This window comes from Acomys russatus, chromosome 5, assembly GCF_903995435.1.
Source record: "Acomys russatus chromosome 5, mAcoRus1.1, whole genome shotgun sequence".
Lineage (NCBI taxonomy): Eukaryota > Metazoa > Chordata > Mammalia > Rodentia > Muridae > Acomys > Acomys russatus.
The window spans coordinates 40,730,187-40,753,254 of NC_067141.1; the positions used below are offsets into that span (position 1 = coordinate 40,730,187).

At 39.2% G+C, this 23,068-nt stretch overlaps 1 protein-coding gene across 1 annotated transcript in view; it reads right to left on the minus strand.

Annotated features, from left to right (window-relative positions):
- Tmc1 (transmembrane channel like 1) overlaps nucleotides 1–23,068 on the minus strand; it is a 141,898-nt gene that overhangs the window by 60,011 nt on the left and 58,819 nt on the right. Inside the window, exons 7-8 of the mRNA XM_051146932.1 lie at nucleotides 12,601–12,707; nucleotides 10,052–10,150 (exon numbers count right to left, since the gene is read on the minus strand). Coding sequence (XP_051002889.1) covers nucleotides 10,052–10,150; nucleotides 12,601–12,707 — 206 coding nt within the window. The remainder of the gene's footprint in view (nucleotides 1–10,051; nucleotides 10,151–12,600; nucleotides 12,708–23,068) is intronic.

Genomic DNA, 23,068 nt, shown 5'->3' on the forward strand with positions numbered 1-23,068 from the left:
TCTGAGAGACACTAAAGTTGCAAAAGAGCTAATTTGTCTGTACCATCTAAAACTCATATCTAAAATCATTGAGACAGTCTCAGTGATGGAAAGATACACAACTGCATAGTTTCTTTCCACTGGCTGGGGAAGTAGTTTAGTGATAGGACAACTTCCCTATACATGTACAAGTTATACAAGGCACTGGGCTAATCCCTAGCCATACACATGTATGCACACATGAACACATAGACACAAACACAGACACATGCTTTCCTTTGTTCTGCATATTGGAGGTTGAAAAGATCATATTAAGAAGTCTCGTCTGTTGATTGACCTCTGAACTTGTAAATATAAGTTAGTTGGTTGTGGAGTTGTAATCTAATGTATTGGTGTTTAAATACCAGCTTACCCTGCCAGGTTGATTCAGCTTTTCACACAGCCCCAGTCACTCACCAGAACATACCGATGGGCTCCTCTCTGCTCTCCTCCTATCCACCTTGGCCGCCTTTAATCTGGCCAGTCCCTTGGCCTCTTGAAATCCAAGCCTGATGCTGTCACTACTCACCGATAACCTGCTTAAACGCTTTTGAGTTACACTAAGGAAGAAAGTATGTTGTAGAGTTGAGAGGATCTCACATGGTTTGACATTCGCTTGCCTCTCCAGTGCCCTGGGCCTCTGCTTCCTCTCATTCTGAGCTCCACTTTCACAGGCTGTCCCTCAAGCCCATAACGAGGCGACCTGTCCCCACCACAGGACCTTTGCTCTTGCTGTTCAGCTTTCTAGAATGCCCTATGTTTCTCAAGTCAGGATGTCCTGCTGACTCCCCAGAGTACAATTCTAGGGTTATTTTCCCAGAAATAGACTTTCTTTCCACTCATCTCTTTGCCTTAGCTGTGCCAGGCTCCCCAGTATAGTTTTCCTACTACTCTGTTTCTTTCAGAGTAGTTGTTATAGTTGCCATTACGTTTTTGGGGATTACTAGACTATCCTACTAACTTTATATATATATATATACACACACATATATATATATATATGTATTTTACTTTTTATATTTCTAAGGACAGTGGTCTGGTTGCACTTTGCTCACCTTTGCTTAATGCCTGTCACCTGGCAAATGTTTATCAAATGTTTGCGGAATGACTCATTTCTGGAATGACACCCAAAGAAAGAATGATGTGTTCACTATGTAAGCACAGCAAACACCAGCCTCCAAAACCATCACAAATCTTTCCAGTAGGAAGCCTCATCTTTGTGGTTTGACTGCAGTGACGGAATCTGGAATTTGTTGCTAAATCAAAGGAAGCCATGATAAAGCATGAGATTCCCAACTCCCTAGTCCAGGACAACACGAAATCTAAAAGCAGACTGAAGAATCTCGCCCACAAGTTACACAGGTTTTAATGAAGTATTGGAGTAGCCGGATGAGAAACAAATGAACCAAGAGAAAAACCAAGAATGTAAAATGGAGTGTAAGTTGTCTCTTCTTTTAATGACTCTCTATGAGCCTATTGAGGAAATTGCACTGGGTACTGAGGAAGTGAAGCAAGCATACTAGCCAAGGATGGACAGCCCTTAGATACTGCTAATCCCTGGCCAAGTGCCCAGACATCACTCAACCCTGCTCCGTGAATGTCACTATACACAGATGAGAGGATCCTCATGCCTTGTAGTTACAGGATACCTAAGGGAAGAACCAGATCACTCTGCAGAAATGGAAATGTACAAGCTTTTTTTTTTTTCCTTCCCCAAGAAGTTTAGCCAGCTCTCTTAGGTCATGTCACCAATGAAGATTATGTTGAGGGTGGGTCTCTGTTGCCTTAGCTGTGGCCTGAGCTCAAACAATGGGCTTGCCAAAGCATTCGTGCGGCCTGTATTTTAAACCTGTTGAAATTCAGTGATGGAGATGCTAAGCTGAAATCCAAACTGAAGGAAGTAAATCACATCCAGGCCACCAGACCCGTTGGGAGTAGGTATGTCTCCTTCTAGAGACAGCCTCCAGTTTTCACACTTTGGGTCCACAGAGTGCATCAGGATGCTTCACACTGAGGCCACAAACAGTTCATACTGCTACCCACTAGCTGAGCATAAGGGGCATGCATGGTAGAACCAGGTTATGGTGGATGTGGTGGTTTGGATAGGAACGGCCCCCATAGGTTCCTGTTTGTTTGAATGCTTGGCCATAGGGAGTGGCACAACTAGGAGGTGTGGCCTTATTGGAGTAGGTGGAGCCTTGTTGGAGGAAGTACATCATTGTGGAGGTGGGTTTGGAGTTATATGTCATACATGCTCAAGCTACGCCCAGTGTGGCACACAGTATCCTGCTGGTTGAGCATCAATATATTGAACCCTCAACTCCTTCTCTAGGACCATGCCTGCCTGCACACTGCCATGCTTCCCACCATGATGACAGTGGACTAAACCTCTGAAACTGTAAGCCAGCTCCAGTTATATCTTTTCCTTTATAAGAGTTGCCTTGCACCAGCCAAGGGCAATACATGCAGTAAACTTCGAACCCCTATTCAGATCTCGCCAATGGACAGGACATTCTCCACAGTTGAGTGGAAAGTGGGGTCTGACTTTCACACAAACTCTGGTGCCCCATATTTGACCATGTCCCCTGGATGGGGAGGCCTGGTGGCACTCAGAGGAAGGATAGCAGGCTACCAAGAAGAGACTATATACCCTATGAGCATATACAGGGGGAGGAGGTCTCCCTCTGTCACAGACATAGGGAAGGGGAGTAGAAGGAAAGAGGGAGGGAGGGAGGAATGGGAGGATACAAGAAATGGGCTAACAATTGAGATGTAATATGAATACATTAATAAAATATTATAAAAAAGAGTTGCCTTGATCATGGTGCCTCTTCATAGCAATGGAAACCCTAAAACAGTGAACCAATCCAGATTGTCCCTTAGCTTCAGACTCCCCCAAATACTCTTTCTTTTCATTTTCCTATGCAGATGTCAGACCTGCCCTGACTTATGAATGCCCCACCTGTCTATCTCCTCCTTCCTTCTCCTTTCTTCACCATGAGAATTTTCCCCAAAATAATTTCTCGTGTAATAGAGTTTTGTTGCCTATTTCTCAAGAAACCTAGAGCCATTCGCCATTTTAAACTGACTCCCTGAAAACACAAATGCCTTTGGACTAATGAAACACTTTTAAAAATATTATTCTGTGTAGAAGACATAAAAATCTCTCTGAGTGTAGCCAATCAGTACGAAGACACTGGCATGAGCTGCATTCTCGAGTAAACAGTGTTACTCCGGAAGATTGTTGAAAAGAGCTGTTGATGCTGGTTAAACAAGAAACCAAACCCTACTACTGCAGACCAAGGTCCTTCGAGGGCATGCTTCAAGGAGAGGGTATGAAAGAACCAGGCTTGAGATGAGATGTTGAAGGAAAACAAACAGCATGACATGGAAGTCGACCGGATTTTAGTTAGAATTTCAGTGCATCTGTTAGTTATCTGTGTTGTCTTTGACAGCTGTAAAAACATTAATAACCTCTATCTTGAAGCTTGTTATAAAGATAAAATGCAATGTTAAATGTAAACATTAATGCTTATGATTGTGTTCTCTCTTCTTTCCTGACCCTGTAAAGGCTTCTTCTAACTCCCACATCTTTATGAATAGTAGAAAATGGGAGGCAAAGTCAACTCATTGGTCACCCATCCATACTGTACAAGACGCCCTCAGTCTGAAAAGCTGATGGCGTCGCCTCTATTCTAAGCACGTGTCTCCAATGGTCTGAGCTCAGCATCTGCTGTCAGCTTAAGCACCTTCCAAATTCCACCTTGTTCCCCCTTCACTCTCCTTTCAAGGATATTGAAACTACGGTTTTTCCACAGCATCCTTGTGTCATGAAGCATCTTCACAACAAGGACATCATTCTCTTTCTTACCAGGTGCTCCAGTCTGCATACTGACTGCCACCCTCCAAAGCCCAGGTGCTAAAGGTCCACAGGACGATGCTAGGAGGAGACAGTCTCTAAGGGGACCTCCTTGTTGTGAACAGTTGGAAAGAAAACTCTTCAGGGATGTTGTCTCTTCTTCCCCATTTGCTTTGAGGCATGAGATGAGCAGTTTGCTCCACAACCCACTCCCCACTCCCCACTCCCCACTCCCCACTCCCCACTCACCTGGCATCTGCACCAGATGTCCAGAGCTACAGGTCTGTCTGACCTTGAAACAGACTCAGTGGACCAATGAACAAAATAAACCTTTTCCCTATATAAGTTAATTATCTCTATATAAAAACTAATATTTCTCTTGTAGTGATAGAATGATGACTAACACACACTGAAAGTCCCTTTCTTAACTCTAACTCCAATTCTAACATTCCTGCCCATTTGGTTTATAGCACATATTCAATAGTCTCTCTAGTTCTTGCAATTTTAATAAAATAGATTTCCCTGCTCAACAGGAAGACCCATCATTTGACACTGAATGAAAAGATCAAAACTATTTTGCACTGTGAATGATAATTGATGACTCTGATGAATCATAAAACTGGTAACTGTCACACATGTCACTGATACTTGTCTACTACTAATGAGAGACTTGGATGAATTGAGGAAAATGCTTTCAAGTGACAGAAGTGAACTGTTCTAGAGGCACAAGATTCCCCAATAAGGTTCCACACACTAGAAGCCTCTTAGAACTTTCCTATTTCTTGCTCAATTTTTCTGACCCTTTTATTTAGTAGATTCTTCTACCACAAGAGGTCATACTTGCATCTACTTTTAATGTTCTGGAAATGCAGCCTGAAGGGCTTTCTTTTCCTCCTTCAACTTGCATAGAATGCCCTAGCTAAATTGACACGGAAGAAATGATCTAACCCCTGCCTGACTGTGCTTCCAGCAGTCACCCCTGCCCTGGACCAGAACATACCTTTTCTTCCTGGCATTTCTTTGGAGGCAAGAATGCAGAGCTTTCTGTTTTCCTTCAAGAGAGGGTGATGATGGAATGCTGGACTCACAATACAGCGAAAATATCTCTATGAAGTCACTGTTCAGATGATTAAGTCAACACTCAGGTGAGAAAAGGAAGAAATCGGCCTGTTTATTTGAGAAGCTTATTTGGAAACTACGGGTTTATTATCAAAACAGGAAACAGGCTCAAGCTGCTCCCATTCCTTCCCTCTGCAGCGGACACGGAGTTGAACAAAGCCAATCAATTTTCTTGAAACAGCCATGAGATAGGACAGAAAGGCTGCTGCTGGCACAAAGGATGTGGGTTGAAAATTTGATTAAACTGGATGTGGTAGCACACGACTGTAATCCCAGCACTCAAGGAGACAGAGGGAGGCAGCTCTCTGTGGGTTCGAGGCCAGCCTGGTCTACACATTGAGTCCAGGACAGCCAAGGCTACACTAAGAGGCCCTGTCTTGAAAAAGAGAGAGAGAGAGAGAAAAGAAAAAGAAAGAGTGAAAGAAAATTTCACTAGGGCTTGCTCAGCCAAAGACCCTAAGCTCATTTTTCCTTTCTTTTAGAATGTTGGGTGTAGGGAGAATGATTTCCACAGTAATTTCATGTATAAAATTATCTAATGTTCTGAATTCTTAATAAAAATTCCAGCTACTTCAGGGGCCTCTGGCAGCACACAGAGAGATGACTTCTAGGCTTCAGAATTGTGCTAAGAATTCCAGCCCTGTCATTTCCTACCCGAAGAAGTGTGGGGAGATTGCAAAGCCTCAGAGCCCTTGGGCTCCCTGTCAGTAAGGCAGCAATGGTGAGATTCACCTTTCCTAAAATAAGGATTAGTTGTAAATAAATTATTTTCTAGTTGCTAAGCTATCGCTTAGACTCTCTACTCTGTTCTCCATTCATCTGTAGTTATTATTGCCTACATAGTTATATGCACAACTGTTACCATGCCTCTCATTTCTGTTTATTTGAGGATGCAGTGAATTCTATCTCCTGACACAAATGGAAAAACGGGATATTGTTGATATTAGTCAAACTCTTCTCCTGACAAAGTTAAAATAAAGTCTGCAAAGAAAACAAAGCCGACCAAGGTTCTCAAGCTTCAAGACCCATAAAACTTAAATGTCTCATAAAGTAACAATATTAATGTATCTGTAAGAATAATCATATTCAGTGAGCAATTTGCTAATTTTATTTCCCAAGGATCCTTCAGTGAATCCTATTAAAGTCTGGCTGCACTTATTTATTTGGTTACTATAATAGAAAAGACCTTATTACCTTGCCTTAACCACAAATCCAGCCTTGTCTGATACAATAAACCTTGCGCTGCTGTTCTGTTTCCTAACTGCTGCTTGCTTTCTAAGCCAAACAGAAAGACAAATACCACATGTTCTCACTTATGTTCAATCTAATCAACCAAACACAAAGAGACAAGAAGTGAAATGAAGCTTCCAGACCATGGAGAAGGGAGGAGCTGGGTGATGATGGATAAAGGACACAAAGCCTCACTTGAGCAGTTGGAATACATATGACGTTTTAAATCTATATTTATATCTATTGTGAAACATAGCAAGAAACTGAGTACTGTGTGTTTAAATATTAGTAACATAGTAAATTTCAAATGTTTTAATTACAAATAATCATTAAATATTCAAGGTTCATGATAGGTTAACTAGCTTGATCTAATCATTTCATTCTATGTTAAAACATTGCAACATCACTTTGTACCCCAAAATGTATGTACTATGCTGTCAATGTGTAATAAGAAAACGTGAATTAAAGTTAAAGAAATGCTATTGCAATTTCAATAAAGAATACTGGAGTAAAAAAGTTTAAGAACTGTTAAAGATGTGGAGGAGTATTATCCTTGTGCCCTACTGTGGATACATGCAATGTGCAACCACTCTGAACATCAGTAACTTGCTAAAAATTTAGGCACATGCTTACACAGCAACTCCACTCTGACTTATCTACTCAACAGAAGTAAAAGCATGTGTCCTCAAATAGCACTTAAGCAAATACTCACAGTATCATTATGCGAAATAACCAAACCACAGGGGAAGTGCATCGCCCACCAGTGAATAGATAACCCAAGGCAGTTAAAGCCTTGCAATGCACTGTTCTTTCTCTGCAATGAATTATGATATCTGTGTAGCCTGAGTAAACTTAAAACATAAGAAATGAAAGATACCAGACTACAAATACCAAGTGTCATGTGATTGTACTTATTTCCTCAAAAAAATTTTTTAGAAAAGGCAAAACCATAGCAAAGAAATAGATGCCATAGTTGTGTGAGATTGGGAGGGGAGAGCACAAAAGAGCTCCATGAGAGGCGACAGAAATGCTTCAACACTTGCTTGTAGTTACTGCTGAATAGATTTACTTTAAATGATCAAATCACACACGTACACTGGGTGAATTAAATGATCTATGAATCTTACCACCATAAGACTGAAAAGTTTGAAGTCTCAAGGTTAGAAGTGGCCTTTCAAAGACTATCTCCTATAAAACTGAACCTTTCTCAAGCAGAATTAATCACATGTGGTAGCTTGGAAGAAAATGCACCCCGATAGCCTCTTATGTTTGAACACTTGGTCCCCAGTTGGTGGAAGATAATGTCGTATGGCCTTGTTGGGGGAGGTGTGCCACTAGAGGTGGACTTTGAGGTTTCAAAGGACTCACATTATTCCCAGTATACTCTCTCTGCATTCTGCTTGTAGATCAAGATGTGCAACCTCAGTTACCACTGCCTATTTTCACACCTTCACTACACCTTCATAGACTGTAGCCCTCTGGGAACATAAGCCCAATTAGACTCTTCTATAAGTTACCTTAGTCATAGTAGTATCTAACCACAGTGATAGAACAGTACTAAGGCACTCCACCTGAATCTCATAATGTTATTCTTGTTTCCACTGTGCTACCATGAGTGCACAGCACATCATGTACTATCTGCCTATCTATCTTCCTCCTGTTAACATGAGGAGAGAGGGTCAAGATCCACATTGCTTATATTTTTGTAAGGCCAACGCATGCTTACATTCAATTACTAAATGCTGGCTTAAGTGAAATGCCCAGCTAGGGTGACTGGGGATTCAAAATAGCAGACTTACTACTGAGTCTAGGCTTCATGCTCTCTTAGCTGCTCTCTGTGTCCTCCTAGAGACTGAAACTCTTTCTGAAAATTCCTATATTGAGCACATAAACTTATCCCTGTGGTTTTCATCACATGGATCTAAGAAACAAAAGAATCTTCCCCTCACTCAGCACTGATATTCAATGAGCTTTACGACTAAATGTCATCTAATTTATATATTTGAGGAAAAAATCTAGAAATAGTCAAACTATGGAGGCCGGAAGCAGAGTTCATGAGGGCCATTACCAATTTGATGAGGACCATATTAGGAGCTGTAAAGAATATGGAACAGCCATTTTGCCATCTCAAGGAGTCCAAAATATATTTGAACATATTTATAGACTATGATGAGGAAATCTAGGTTTTTAAATCCTTATAACAAATATGCAGATTTTTATTCTTATTTGCAATTTATCAGGAAATTTTTGATTGGATTATCAATTTCCTCAACTCTGCCTTGAAACTTTCTTATTTGCATGCTTCCAAACATCTTGATCTGGTCTGTATTTAAAAAAGAAATTCATAGAATTGCATCAACACAGACTTGAATCATACCCCAGAATGATTTTTTTTCTTTTTTTTTTTTCTTTTTTTTAATGTAGTTTATTAATTTATTCATATTACATCTCAATTGTTATCCCATCCCTTGTATCCTCCCAGTCCTCCCTCCCTCCTATTTTCCCCTTACTCCTTTCCCCTATGACTGTGATTGAGGGGGACCTCTTCCCCCTGTATATGCTCATAGGGTATCAAGTCTCTTCTTGGTAGGCTGCTATCCTTCCTCTGAGTGCCACCAGGCCTCCCCATCCAGGGGACATGGTCAAATATGGGGCACCAGAGTTTGTGTGAAAGTCAGACCCCACTTTCCACTCCCTGGCTGAGCTCGGTGCGTGGTTTGGGCCCAGAGAACCTAGTTGGGTTAGGCGGGCAGTTTGGGCTCAGAGACTCTAGCTGAGCTTGATGTGCAGTTCCAGCCCTGAGACTTTGGCTGGACTCAGCACGCAGTCCGGGGCCCAGAGTCCCTAGCTGAATTCGGAGCGCAGTTTAGGTCCAGAGCCCAGAATGATTTTTCAATGGGCCAGGATAAATATGTACCATAGTAATTAAATGTTCTAACTTGCTTTTTGTTGCTGTCATAAAACACTAATCAAAATCAACTTGAAGAAAATGATTTATCTCAACTGACAGGTTATATTTCATCCTCATGGAATGCCAGGGCAACACTCAAGGCAGGAACCTGGAGACTGGAACTAAAAATGGCAGAAATTTATGAGCCTTGCTTACTAGCTTGCTTTACCTGGCTTGCTACCTTTTTAAAGTAACCCAAGGCCACCTAACCAGGAATGACACCACCCAAAGTGGAAGAGCCCTCCCACGTCAATCATAAATCACGAAAACACCCCATAAGCATCCTCATAGGCTAATCGGATACAAACCATTCCTCCGTTTAAGTTCCCTCTTCCCAGATCTGTTACGTTAACAACTGAAGGAAACTATGATGTTGAGCAAAACTAATTTTAGTGTTATAATGGAATACTATTTATTTTAGTACTATGGTGAATTAGTACTTTTTTTAGATTTACATAGATTTTGATATTTTTCAAATATCAATATTACCTTTATTTAGTAGTCCTTATTAAGTACTATTGTGTAGGGATCTTGTAAAATTGTGAAGGGGTTAATATGAATTCGAAAAATGAATTCCCAAAGAAGCCCATAAGATTTTTCAAAAAGCACATCTAAAAAATATTTTCTTTTTCATTTCCAAAGAAAGAAGACTATTTGATTTAAATCTTTGGGATTTGAGCTCATCTTTAGTCTGTAGTCAGTATTCTTATTTAATCATATTATGACTTTGACACATACAGTCTTTTGTAAACAGGAGGCAAGGACATCTCTCCCTTAAAATATTCTACCAGCCCTGTAAGGTGGCATAGTGTCTCAGGAAAGCAGCAACAGGGAAAAGCTGTTCACCTACAGACAATTTATCTGGAGAAACTTACGTTGAAGTCATACAGCACGCCGAAGTTGGCCGCAGATGCCTCTTCAGCTCTTGGGACTGTTTTCCTAGGTAAGCTGCCATATGGTAAGCCCCAGAGGTACTAGACAAAGCAAAAGGAGCAGTTAACAGAATCTGAGGCCCACATGTGATCACAAATGGTTTCGTTTAAAAACTCTCAGGAAAGCTTTTCATTCAGGCTCTGTGGGTCTCTATGTGGGGTCTCATTTTCTTGGAATCCATTAAGTCCAGAATTAAGGACAAAAGAAATAAGGTCCCTGCACCCTGAGTTGACTGGATGAAGACCAAGCTGGCCAAGCACAGCCCCCAGGAGGTTCTTTGCTGAGGATCCACATTTAGAAGAGAGGTATCTTAGGGGCACCATAGTGCTTATCAAAATGGTGCTGCCCACACTTTCATAGGCGAGCTCCACTTCTGAGAGGAGATGCAAGGAGCCATATAAGTGTTCCACTTCCAAGAGGAAGATGCAACCGTGTGATCGATCGGAGTGCATCTACAGGAATCAACAACCCACATGCTGATGACTACAGCATCGGTGCCATGTCCAGTTCAGGATTTCTGCCCTGAATCCGTGCTATGGACTAAGGAGAGGCGCGGTATAGTGAACAGAACCGGAGAACAGTGGACTAGGAATTACAGGAAGGACCCATCATAAAGCATCCTCCAGCCTCCCACAGCTAGCAGAAGCCGCTTCATGCGTGAAATGAACTTTTCCTCCTGCTGGGGGAGTCAGTGAGCACAGCCTAAAGTGAGGGCGTAGGCTAACCAGCCAAAGTTGGAAGGCTCAGGTGGATGAAGAAGGTTACGTACGGAGGTACTGAGCTTGTGGAGAGGCCAGTAAGCCTGGGATAAAAGGGTTCAGGCAGCTCTGCAATGTGACCTCGTGGTTGGGAGACGCCTAGCTCTGGTCTTCTGGTGTTTCCGCTAACACACAGGGAGCTCATCTTCTTTTGCTTCTGATTCAGGAGTTAGGAATCATTGCTCAGGAACCAAGATGTCCTTCAGTATCTAACACACACCGGTGAATAGGTATCCGAAGGCGGAACCCTCCAGCTCACTCCATCAATGCACAGTGTGCTCTACATAATCGTGTGGAGTTCATACGAATTAGCAGCAGCATTTCGTTTCCTTCGCGTGGAGCTAGCGCAGCATGTGGGTCAGAGTCCCAGCCCTAGCTGCCTCTGAAGCTAAGGAGAGTAACAGTAGGCAGTGATGGAGTGCAGAGTTTAGACAGACAGAAATAAAGTCTGGTTTCATTTGAAATAGGTGAAATACACACATTTGGCTATACTGCCTGCAACTTTTCACTTGGGAAAATCTATTGCCACTGTCATCTGAGCCAAACAGACGACACTCCGCTAGACACTCCCCAGAACTGTCCCGGGAATTATAAAACTAGCTAAAATGCAAAATCAAGGTGATAAAAAGAGGCCTGGGTCCTAGTTACCAATTATAATAAATAACTTAGCAATCGGCACTAAGTTACCTCACACCAAATGTGGGTGTTTGGGACATTTCAAATCTCCTCTACAATCTGTGTCATGAATGCGCTAGGCTCAGAACATGGGATACAAAGGTACTTGCTCTGAGGGGAGCCAGCATCTCTATAGGGCAGGAAGGCAATATTATTCTACTACCAAGACAGCTTGTTACAAATGTGGGAGAATTTGCTGATTTTAAACAGGGTGGCTATAACGTCATTCCTACACCCAGTTTAGGCCATTGATAATCTTGTATTAAACAACTTGTTTTTAAATACTGGTACATTGTACCACCCAGCTTCTGTAGGATAAGCACCCAAAGAAGTCTGAGCCACTTCCTGTGGCTGAAGTCTGTACACGCCATGGTGGTTTGGCTTCCACTCCCTCTTCCCTACATCAGCTCAGCAGTTTGTTTCTTCTTCAGGCTGAGCCCTCTGTTTTTCTGACTTTGACCTTAACACTCCATGGCTATGTACATAAGACAAGTGAACGTTTATTTCAGGAAAATGCTACTTGTGATGTGTTCTCCCAGTTTAGAGAGCTAGAACTTTTGGTTGCATGAAGAACAATTTTGAAAGCAAATTCAGAAAAGAAAGAAAAAAAAAAATACTCAGTAGGTGTCTTAAGTCTCTCCACTGACCAGTAGTGCTTAACATTGGAGTACAAACCAATATGATTCTGATTAAAGCCATGAATTTCCCTACATAAAGAGCACACTTAGACATAAACACAACATGTTAGATGCAAGTCCATGAGGGCCATATAAGCTTGGAACAAAGATTAGGTCCCTTGGTTATGGATAATATTTTGAAGGCTTAGCTTGTTATAAATCTTATCTGGTTTTTTTTGTTTTTTTTTTTTTTTTTTTTTTTTTTTTTTTCCCCAGACAAGGTTTCTCTGTGTAGCCTTGGCTGTCTTGGACTTGTTTTGTAGGCCAGGCAGGGCGGGGGGAGGGGGGGGAGGTGTGAATGGTGAATGGTGGGGGAGGTGGCAGTCATTTAAGACTTTTTTTCAGTATCCCTTACCTTACAAGCTGGAAGTTAGAGCTTACCTCTGGTAACATGATGAGGCTAAATGTCAGGATAAAGAGAACCATGTTAACGCCATACATCCATCTCAGGAACAGGAAGTATGAGGCCACTGAGGAGCCAAACTGACCTATTGCAAAGAAAATTAGAAGGTTGAAGGAAAGTCAAAACAATAGCAGTAACAACAACAACAATCCAATCTTATCTTGATGGCCCTCCAAAGTAAACGTGCATAGACCCACTGGAGGGATGGTTCAGCAATTCATGAAGAACACTTCCTTCTCGACCAGAGGATGAGCTCAGCTCCCAGAACCAACGTCAGGCAACACACAGGCTCTGGGGAATCAGACATTAGACACCTTTTTCTGGCCAATCAATGCATGCTTCTGCCTTGACCCAGCACAGACACACACACACACACGCACACAAATAAAAATTTAAAAACTGGATGTACATCTGCTACCTGACACATTGGACCATTTCATGTTGACAAACCCTGAACTTCTTTCTTTCAGAAGAGAATATTTCAGTGTCATGGTAGCTGTCTGTAGACAGAATGAAAGAGCTTTACAGAACGCCACTGTAAAATGCAACCTATGCTCCCTTTAGTTTAGCAGCTATTTGCACCACCTACAGCATATGCTGTAGTCCTCGAGCTTTGTAGACACATGGACAGCAGCCGCTTTAGTGCCCAGCCTGCTGTTGAGGACAATGATAGTGACTACAGTGCTCTTTTTCTTCTTGCACAAATGATAAACACACCAAACATACTTTCTCAAAAAACTGTACATTCGTGGGAGATTCTAAAGTCCTCTGGTGCTGTTTCTCATCACTCCTGGCATCTTACAGAGCTAGTACAGATGCTGAAAGTCACCGCACACAGTTTAAGTATTTTCTGGAAGAATTTTTCTTCTGTCCAGAACATAAGATCACAGGTGGTGTGGCTGCTCTGATGAATGATGTTTCAGCAAATCTACTTCATGAATCCAAACATTTATGAAGATTATATGAGGGCTATGTGAGTGAGACTTATGGCCAGACAGGTCCTATAAGGAGGGCATGCAGAGGAGTTGTCTTAGATCAATTCGTGTAGGAAGGTATTGGAGAAGATGGTATTGGAGCAAACACTGGAGACAGCACACGCCTAGCTAAGGAAAGAGCCACTGGAGGAGAGTGAAGAACGCAGTGATCTTGAGACAGGCAAGAGCTTTGGGCAGCCAAGCAAAACTAAAGCCTGAGTGGGTGGAGTCTAATGGAAGAGAGAAGAGAGACATGGTGGAAGATGCTGTTGAAGGGAGGCCAAACCACACTGAGTAGAGTGTCCTAAAGCCATAATAGTGTTTTGTTTAAAGGGTGTTGAAAGGTAATAAGCAGGTGTTAAGTAGTGGGGCTAGAGGTCAGACATGTACATGCCTTTTCAAAGTCCCATTTGAGCTTTGGGGGACACAAAAGGCAGCAACAGGTCAGATGGTCAACTCCCACCTGCTCCAGTGAAAACAGAGATCTGTCCGATTCTCACCTACAGAGAAGAACATAGATGCATAAACAGAAAATATCTTCTTAAAGCTAAGATTAGTGGAAAAAACAAGAGAGGGGGGAGGAAGGGAAAGAAGGAAGGAAGGAAGGAAGGAAGAATAGGAGTTTCAGGCTAGAGAAATGGCTCAGTGGTTAAGAACACTGACTGCTCTTCAAAAAGACCCAAGTTTGATTCCCAGAACGTACATGGTGACTCACAAACCATCTGTAATTCTAGTTCCAGAGGATCTAATGCCCTCTCCTTGCCTCCTTGGGCACCAGGCAGACATATAGTACACAGATGTGCATGCAGAATGAGATGTGGCCCGATACATAAAAGGCCAGGTTTCTCCGGTGATCACTTCAAGCTCAGCATCTAGATTCTCGCATCTAGATTCTCGTGCCCCAAGTGTTAGTGATTACCACTCTCCGTCATTCAAGGAGCATCAGTGTACAGCCTCGGAGAGCCCGAATCAGTCCCTTTGAACCATGGTACTGCATGAATCTACCATAGGGACCAATGCTTTTCTTTAGCCCTCTGCCTTTGAAACTTTACTTTTAGGACAACCTTCCTGCAGGTAAGAGGAAGTTCCAACAGAGCTGACTGCAGATCCCAGCCTCTGCTTGCTAAGGTGAGGTTGACCGCACCCCCGTAATGCCTGTCATTCTGAAGCCTGGTCTATTCTTTACTTACTGTTTCACTTATCCCCACAACACAGGGGTAGGGTTTTGTTGGTTTTGGTTTTTTGCTTTTTGCTTTTTGTTTTGTTTTGTTTTGTTTTTTAAAGAAACTTGAAAATAGGTCAGTTTGGAAATGGGTGTGGAGGAAGGAATCAATGATTTCAATGTGCAAGAATTGGTATTCACACTCATAAGAGAGCTTGGATTCACAGCACATTGAAAGGGTTATCTGTGACCTGCCCCTGCCACTGTGCTGCAGCCATATTTGCACAACCTTAAAGCAGACCTGAGTCCCCCTCCCCCAGGGACACCTGATCATGTACTTGGCTCCCAGAGATTTCGTACCATTGCACATCCCTTATCTCTGTTCTCTGGTAACAACCATGTGAGGCTGCCCAGTCAGGCTCAGTAATCATGTTTTATTGACGCGGTCCTCATTTACTGGGGAGAAGAAGCAACTGCCTCTAGACAGCTGGGCTCTCTGTGCAAATGCATGCAAGAGGCCCCTGGTGTAGACACTGAGCACAGCGCATGCAATCTCCCTCCTGTCCTTCCTCTCTCCCTCTTTCCTTCCTCTTCTTCCCTCCTTCCTTCCTCCCCTTCCTTTATGGTGCCCAATCAGAGAGGCTCAAAATAAGGTAAACTTTCTCTCCTCTTTTTAAATACTTTTTTCAGACAAAGATAAGGACCTCGCCAAAGAGTGTTACAGACTCCTCAACAATAACAACAAAAGGCTGAATTAAGAGACGAGTAGGTAAAAATTATGGGATATTCACGGTCCAACAGGAAAATGTTCTTGACAGTATTAAGTCATATGTTAAAAGACAGAGGTGTTAAAACTTCAAAAAAATGTTTGACAAAATTTTATTAATTTTTTGTTACTAAAAAAGACAATAAATAAAATACTTCCTCCCTCTGAGAGATCAGACATGTTATTAAAACAATTAACATAAAAAATGCCAATGCTCTCTGCCAAAAACCAATCAAACTAAGAAAAACCAAGACTATACAAGATTATGCCCCAGCCAACAGTAAGTCCAGGGTATAGCCTACACACCATAGCTTTATAAAACAAAACAAAACATGTTCGCGCCTTCAAAACATAAAAAGAGATAACAAATAAAGAATTTCATACTTTTCTTATAGTCAACAGGGTCACATTAGTTGTGACTACACACAAAAAAAAAAAAAAAAAAAAAAAAAAGAAAGAAATTAATTAATTAAAAAAAAAAAAAACAGACCTCCTATAAAATAAACAAGCCTCTGGGGTTATCTCCTCAGTATTTAAAAAAAAAAGAAAATTAAAAACAGGAGTGTAAATCAAAGTTTCACAAAGATGGTAGCCTCCTTTACAAATGGGAAGATAAAAAATGAGATGAGGGGCAAGCCCTCAGCCCCAAAATAAAAAAATTTTTAAAAAACATTAAAAAAAAAAGTAGCTTAAATCCTCTTGTCCCTAAATTTAACACCTTAAATCTGCCAAGAACAACACCAAAAAACACAGGGTTAAATTTTACAATAAACAAATATTATCTACTTTCTCTTTATGAGAAAGTACAGTTGGTAAGTAAAAATTATGACTAGGCCGTTAAAAAGAACTATACAAATAATCAAAGAAAAACCTCTAATAACCATAAAGGTTAAAAAATATACAAAAAATATTAAAGTATATACAGATAAAATTTCATAGATGAATAAAGAGCCTGTTTACATTAATCAGTGGCCCCTAACACAAAAAAGATACAGACATTAAAACAACTTGTTAAAAAAAAACAATTAAACATAAGACATATAAAATAATAAAACAGTCCATAAAATACTCCAGTGTTTGTTATTTTTTAAAAAGTCAAAAGAGGTTTTCACAAGATTTAAAAACTATAAATAAAACTATACATGATATGAGAGCCCTTCAACCTAGCCTCCCTTGTCCTGTAACTATTCCCAAAGACTATTATATAATTGTTATAAATATAAGAAACTTGTTTTTTCACTATGAAGTTACATTCTCATAAATTTACATTTAACATACCTTCAGTTAACTTTCAAAGACCTTAAGAAAGATATCAATAAAAAGCTTTGCCTCAAACAATAAAAAATAGTCCCACTCTTTGTCAAAAAATTGTAAACTAAACATTAAAATCTGTTAAAAATAAATATAAAAAAGCTTTTATTTTACACTATAGATGATATCCTTATACCAAAACAAAAAACAAAAAAAATTAACTAAATCCATTCTTAAAGATATGATTGAGTCTTTAACTCAATATAGATTAGCTATTGCCCCTAACAAAATACAACATAATAAGCTAATCAGTTACTTTTTAAAAAACTATCTATAACAATTTTATTATATCACGAAAGTTACAACTTATGCTTAATAAATTAAAAATACTTAATGATTTTCAAAAATTATTAAAAAGTATAAATTAGATTAAACCCCATTTAAAAATTACTACTAGACAATTACATCATTTGTTTAAAACCCTAAAAAAGATCCAGATCCAAGATCTCCCAGACAGTTAACAAAAAAAGCCTTACAACAACTAAAATTAATAAAACAAAAGATACAAGATGCTAAAATGTAACAAATTAATTATACTAAGCCTTGGTCTCTTATTATATTAAAAACTAACTATACACCCACTGCTTGCCTCTGACAAGATAAAATCTTAAAGTAAATATATTTGCCTCATACACAAGTAAAAATGGTTTCTTCCTATCTGTATATATGTAGCCAATTAATTATAAAAAACAATTAAGATCTAAAAGTTATTTTAAAAATATTAAAAAATATTCCTTATAATAAAAAACAGTTAAACGCTCTACTATAAACATGTGACAATTAAAAAATTGCTTTAGTATATTATATGGGTCAAATAAAATTTCATATGGCTCAAAATTTTATATTAAAGTTTATTAAAAAAAAAACAAACATTACATTTTTCCTTCAAGAATAACAAAAGATCCTATAACAAAAGCCCTTTTTGTTTTTACTAATAGATCCTTAAATAAAACTTCAACAGTACATCTTTTAATTGACACCTAAAAAGGGCCTAGTGTCTTATTCACCTCGAAAAAAAGATATACTTGTGTATTTCCACAAAATACAAAAACAGCCATGTAAATATCAGACCAGTTGGTCTAACCTTTCAATCAAAAGGCCTTTGTCAAAAAAAAAAAAAAAAAAAAAAAAAAAAACCTTCAGAAAACAATATTACAAATAAAAAATAAAATCTTTCCATATACGTTGTTCTAAATGTATTCTTACTAATTGTATAGATTCTTCTTTAAACATATCTCTTATTGTCATGATACTGTTAAAAAGACCAAAATATGTTATACTGCCAGTAAATATTTTTAAAAATCCATGGTTTAATAATACAACTCTACAAGCTTTAAAAAGGGTCTATAAACTCCTTAGGCCTAAGAGATTTGTTACAGTTCTCATTTTAAAAATTAGTGCCTTAAAGCTGGGTGTGGTGGCACACGCCTTTAATCCCAGCACTTGGGAGGCAGAGGCAGGCAGATCACTGTGAGTTCGAGGCCAGCCTGGTCAACATAGTGAGTCCAGGACAGCCAAGGCTACACAGAGAAACCTTGTCTCAAAAAAAAAAAAAAAAAAAAGGAGTGCCTTAATAACTATTACAATTTTTATAATATCAAGTGTTACATTAACTTCAAAAGTGCAAACTTGTCAAACTAGTCATTTTGTTAATAACCTAAATAAAAATGTTTCTCAGGCCCTTGCTAAACAACAAATTAAAACTAAAAAGTTAAAAAACAAAGATTAATGCTCTAAAAGATATGGTTTTGACACTCAAAAAAAAAAAAAAAAAGAAGAAATACCAAGGTTCAGTTATCTACCCAATGCCATACAAACTTTAAATACGTATGTTACACCTCTTCCTTATAATAAAACTATAAATAAAAATCTTACTAAAAATCATTTATTAAAATTTTTAAAAAGTAATGATCTTACTCAAAATATACAAACTCTTCAAACACAAAATAAAAAGCCTAACTAAATTATTACAAACAAACAAAACTTGCCAACTTAAATCCTAACAACTACATTGGTTAATTTCTATTAAAGTTCTGACTGGTGTTATGTGTTTGCTTTTGTTTTATCTATCTTGTGTTTTCAAACTAATCTTCATGTCTATTTAACTTACAAATACAAATAAAAAAAATTTTTTTAAACTGTCACAACCCCTCCAGTGGAGTCTGTGTGACAAATGTTACTACAGAGCCTAAGGCGATGACCCCTACTCATAGGAAGATCCTCCTGGAAACGGGTCTGATGTTCTTAGCAGGAGTAACTAATCACATACAGCCCCCTCCTTTTCTCGTATCACTCATTGTGTTGGGAACATTCTGACTATTTTCTCTTTCTGCCTATGTTTTTATTTTCCTATCAAATAACTTTTCAAACATAACTGTGTTTCTAGGCGACCCTTTACTTGAAACTGCAGCCAAGGGTCATTCAGTCGAGTTTACCACTAAGTTCCATTCCACTTGTCAATGAAAACATGGCTAAAAGTTAGTCACCAGTGAGTAGTTCATATTATGACTTACAAATAGTATGTTTAAGTAAAACTCCAGAGAATGATGGATGAGCTAAAAAAAAGTCTTGACTCACAGATGTGATGTTCGACATAATGAGAGAACACTGACCTTTGATAAAGAGAACACATACAGTGATAACAATTACTTTTTCCTTCTTCTCATCTGTCCTTCCTTCCATCTCTCCTTCCTCCCACCCAACCTGCTTATCCTTTTTCAGCTATTCTTACCTTGTTACCACCGAAGCCCTTATTCTCAGTTCTCAGATACAACCACAGGCAAATATGCTCCTTGGGAATAGATTTTTTTTTTTTTGGTTTTTCGAGACAGGGTTTCTCTGTGTAGCCTTGGCCATCCTGGACTCACTTTGTAGACCAGGCTGGCCTCGAACTCACAGCGATCCGCCTGCCTCTGCCTCCCAAGTGCTGGGATTAAAGGCGTGCGTCACCACGCCCGGCTGGGAATAGATTTTTAAACACATAAATGCAAAAGCAAAATGCATATTTGAGAAAGCATCCCCTCCTCCAACACACACACGTCTACATTATGAATAAAATATATATTTTAACACTAAAGCATCCAAACTGAAACTTGGGTTCTTTGAAAGCAGTTCCACAATTTTTTCTTTAACTGAAAGTGAACTCTTTACAAAAGTCTAAGTTTAAAGAAAATGAACTTCAGTAATACCGTCTCCATCAAAACTAGGATGAGTTTAGAAAAGACTCAGACAGTGTCAGAGGGACTAAGGGATCCAGAGGCCATGTTCCATCCATATTCACCCTACACTGGGTAAAGGTAAAATAGTAAGACAGGTACTATATCTGATACAGTGGGGCAGTTGGTGACACCTGAGAACCAGGGTACGTTTTCCTTTCTCAACACAAAAGCAGGTAAACAATCTCTCAATGTACCCATTTATTCTAGATGTGCTGTAACACTGGAGATTGTTGGCATTTGCTAAAGAGAAAAACCCTTCTTTATACAGTGTAGCTGGAAGGGTGTGAGTGAAAATTAGTCATGCCCATCAGGACAATGATGACTGCAGCTTGCACCCCTCAACAGCCAGTCAGCTGGACTAAGAACTTTACCACCATCCACGTTAACTGCTGCTAGCTGCTGCTGGTGTTAAGTTCTATTAGGTGCACGCGCACGCGCACACGCACACGCACACGCACACGCACACACACACACACACACACACACACACCAGAAACTGAAACAGAGAAATTGAGTGAAGCAGAGTTGATTAATTATAACTGAAATGCAATGAATCAGTGCATTAGCCCGCTTACTGACCCATCCCTGTGAGATGAAAACACTAGTGGTACATAACAGCCAGTCTCCTAAACAAGCCAGTTCTCATCTACAAGCCTTTGTTTCCAAAGCTGTGTCTCTCTTAATCATGATGTGATGGCTTCTCAAGGAGAACTATAGTTAAATCATTCTTGAATATGGTATGTAAAACAACTATGAAATGAACATGCATATCTGAAAGAATATCCGGAAGTAATTTCTAAGGCTATTCAAAGTCACAAATTGGTCTGTGCCCACTAATAGCTCAGTCTTTTTATTTTTTATTTTTTAACACAGCTGATAAACGCTGCTTTGATAGTACATTATAAATGTGTTAAAATGCTTTCATGTGTACTAAAGTGAAAATTAAGTACATGCACAGTCTTGTCATGAATTTTCTTGTGTTTCTTTTAAATTAAAGATTAAGGCTTCACCTCTCCCTCTGGTTACTTATTAAGGAGTATAATTTGTAGACTGTCATCATACATAATTTTCTCTTGAACAGATGGCTAATAAGACACACATACAGAGTTCTGAGTCAGGAAGTAAGCAAATGACCCGCTTTGTGAGTACAATGCAATGCCACCATTCTACTGGCATATGAAGCAATATTTTTTCAAATGAGCCTAGAGGTAGGAAAGCAAGTGACATACTTGCTTTGTGTTTCCTTTGATACGTGGACCAGCAGGATAGTATGTGATTTAGACTTTGTGCTGTGTGTTGCCTATTTGAAGCTATTTCTAGTCTGAAAAACAAAACTATTACAAACATATTTTTGTTACTGTGATCAATCCTGGACTCCGTAAACTGGAGGGCATGACCCCAGGATCATGCAGCTGTGTGGGCATGAATAACTTGTCAAAAGGGTGACCAAAATCAAGCACATAATGGATGTGACGTATCTCTGGCAATGCTAGCCTGTTGCACAGTATGACTTTCTGGCAGCCTTGGTTCCGAGCACATGTTCCCACTTGGCACCATGAATGTCAGCAGGCCAGCAACCCCAGTGAGTGTTGCTTGAGATGCTTTATCCAGATCTGAGAAATAGGGAGACAGGAAACTTCTGGTTTTACAGAAACATAAGCATTTAATTATGTAAAACAAGACTTTTCATGTTTTCCTTCCATCACTGCCCAGCATGTAGATTGAATTATTGGAATGCTTGATGTTAAGAATTTCTATTTCAGTTGGTGACTTGAACTACATTAAAAAAAATCATTGAATGCATTTTGGCTTAGGATTAGGACAGTATTTCTGAAAATTTGTTTTAAACAGCCTTAAATAACCTTCTTCCATTATGTACTACATATTTCTACACAGCAGCATTTTCAGCATTTATGATTATAAGATGGAAATGTCAATCAACTCTGAAAAATGTTGACAATGCTCTGCATCTGGCCACACCAACTATGACACTGAGGCTTAGTTATGTAAGCATAAGCATACACATCTTATTAGTATGAAATTTTGTTTCTACCTTTTATATGTAAAAGTATATGTGTAACAAATAATTATTTTAAAATAATTCCTTAAGCCAGGCATGGTGGTACATACCTTTAATCCCAGCACTGGGAGGCAGAGGCAGGCAGATCTCTGGGTTTAAATCCAGCCTGATCTACAGTGTGAGTTCCAGGATAACCAGGGCTATACATAGAAACCCTGTCTTAAAAAAACCAAAACCAACCAAACAAAAAAAATGTTTTTATAAAGAAAGAAAAAAAAAGGAAGAGTGACATGCTACTGCCTTGTGTGGCACATGTCACTTACCATAATCCACACAATCTTGATTCTCTAGTTTATACGTTATTGTCCTCTCTATCCAACAACCCACAGCATTAACACACACAGAAGTCAGAGAGGGCAGATCTTGGTCTGTCTTTGTCAGTAGCAGTGGTATTTATAAAGATACCTACCACATGGTAGACTTTTGCTGAGCATTTTTGAAATTATTAATAATTGCCAAGATCATTTTGAAGATAACACAAGACATATATTAAAATGGTTCTAATATTCAAAGCAATAAAATAATGTCTCTGAAGTTCCTGTATAATTAAATTGTCATTTTCTTTCAGAGAAAAGCATTCATGTTGCCTTTATAATGAAATGTATTTTATAAATAGGAAACATATTTAGCCAATTTTATTTTAAAAAGAATTTGAGGATATAATTAAGTAGGCACATAGTAAAAATATGCATTCCATTTAAAATTTTCACTCAAAAGCATAAATAATTTTACATGTCACTATACATCTAGAGTCAATTATAAATTATACACTGTGTATAATTGGGCTGGAAATGACTGTATAACAACCAAACCTGAAAAATTCATATGAAGCCCTAGATGTAGCAAGCGAGAACCAGAGATGAAAAGGACTATCCAAAGTATACAGATGGCAGAGACAAAAAGGTCTTAGCCTTTAGAGAATAAATGACATGTGA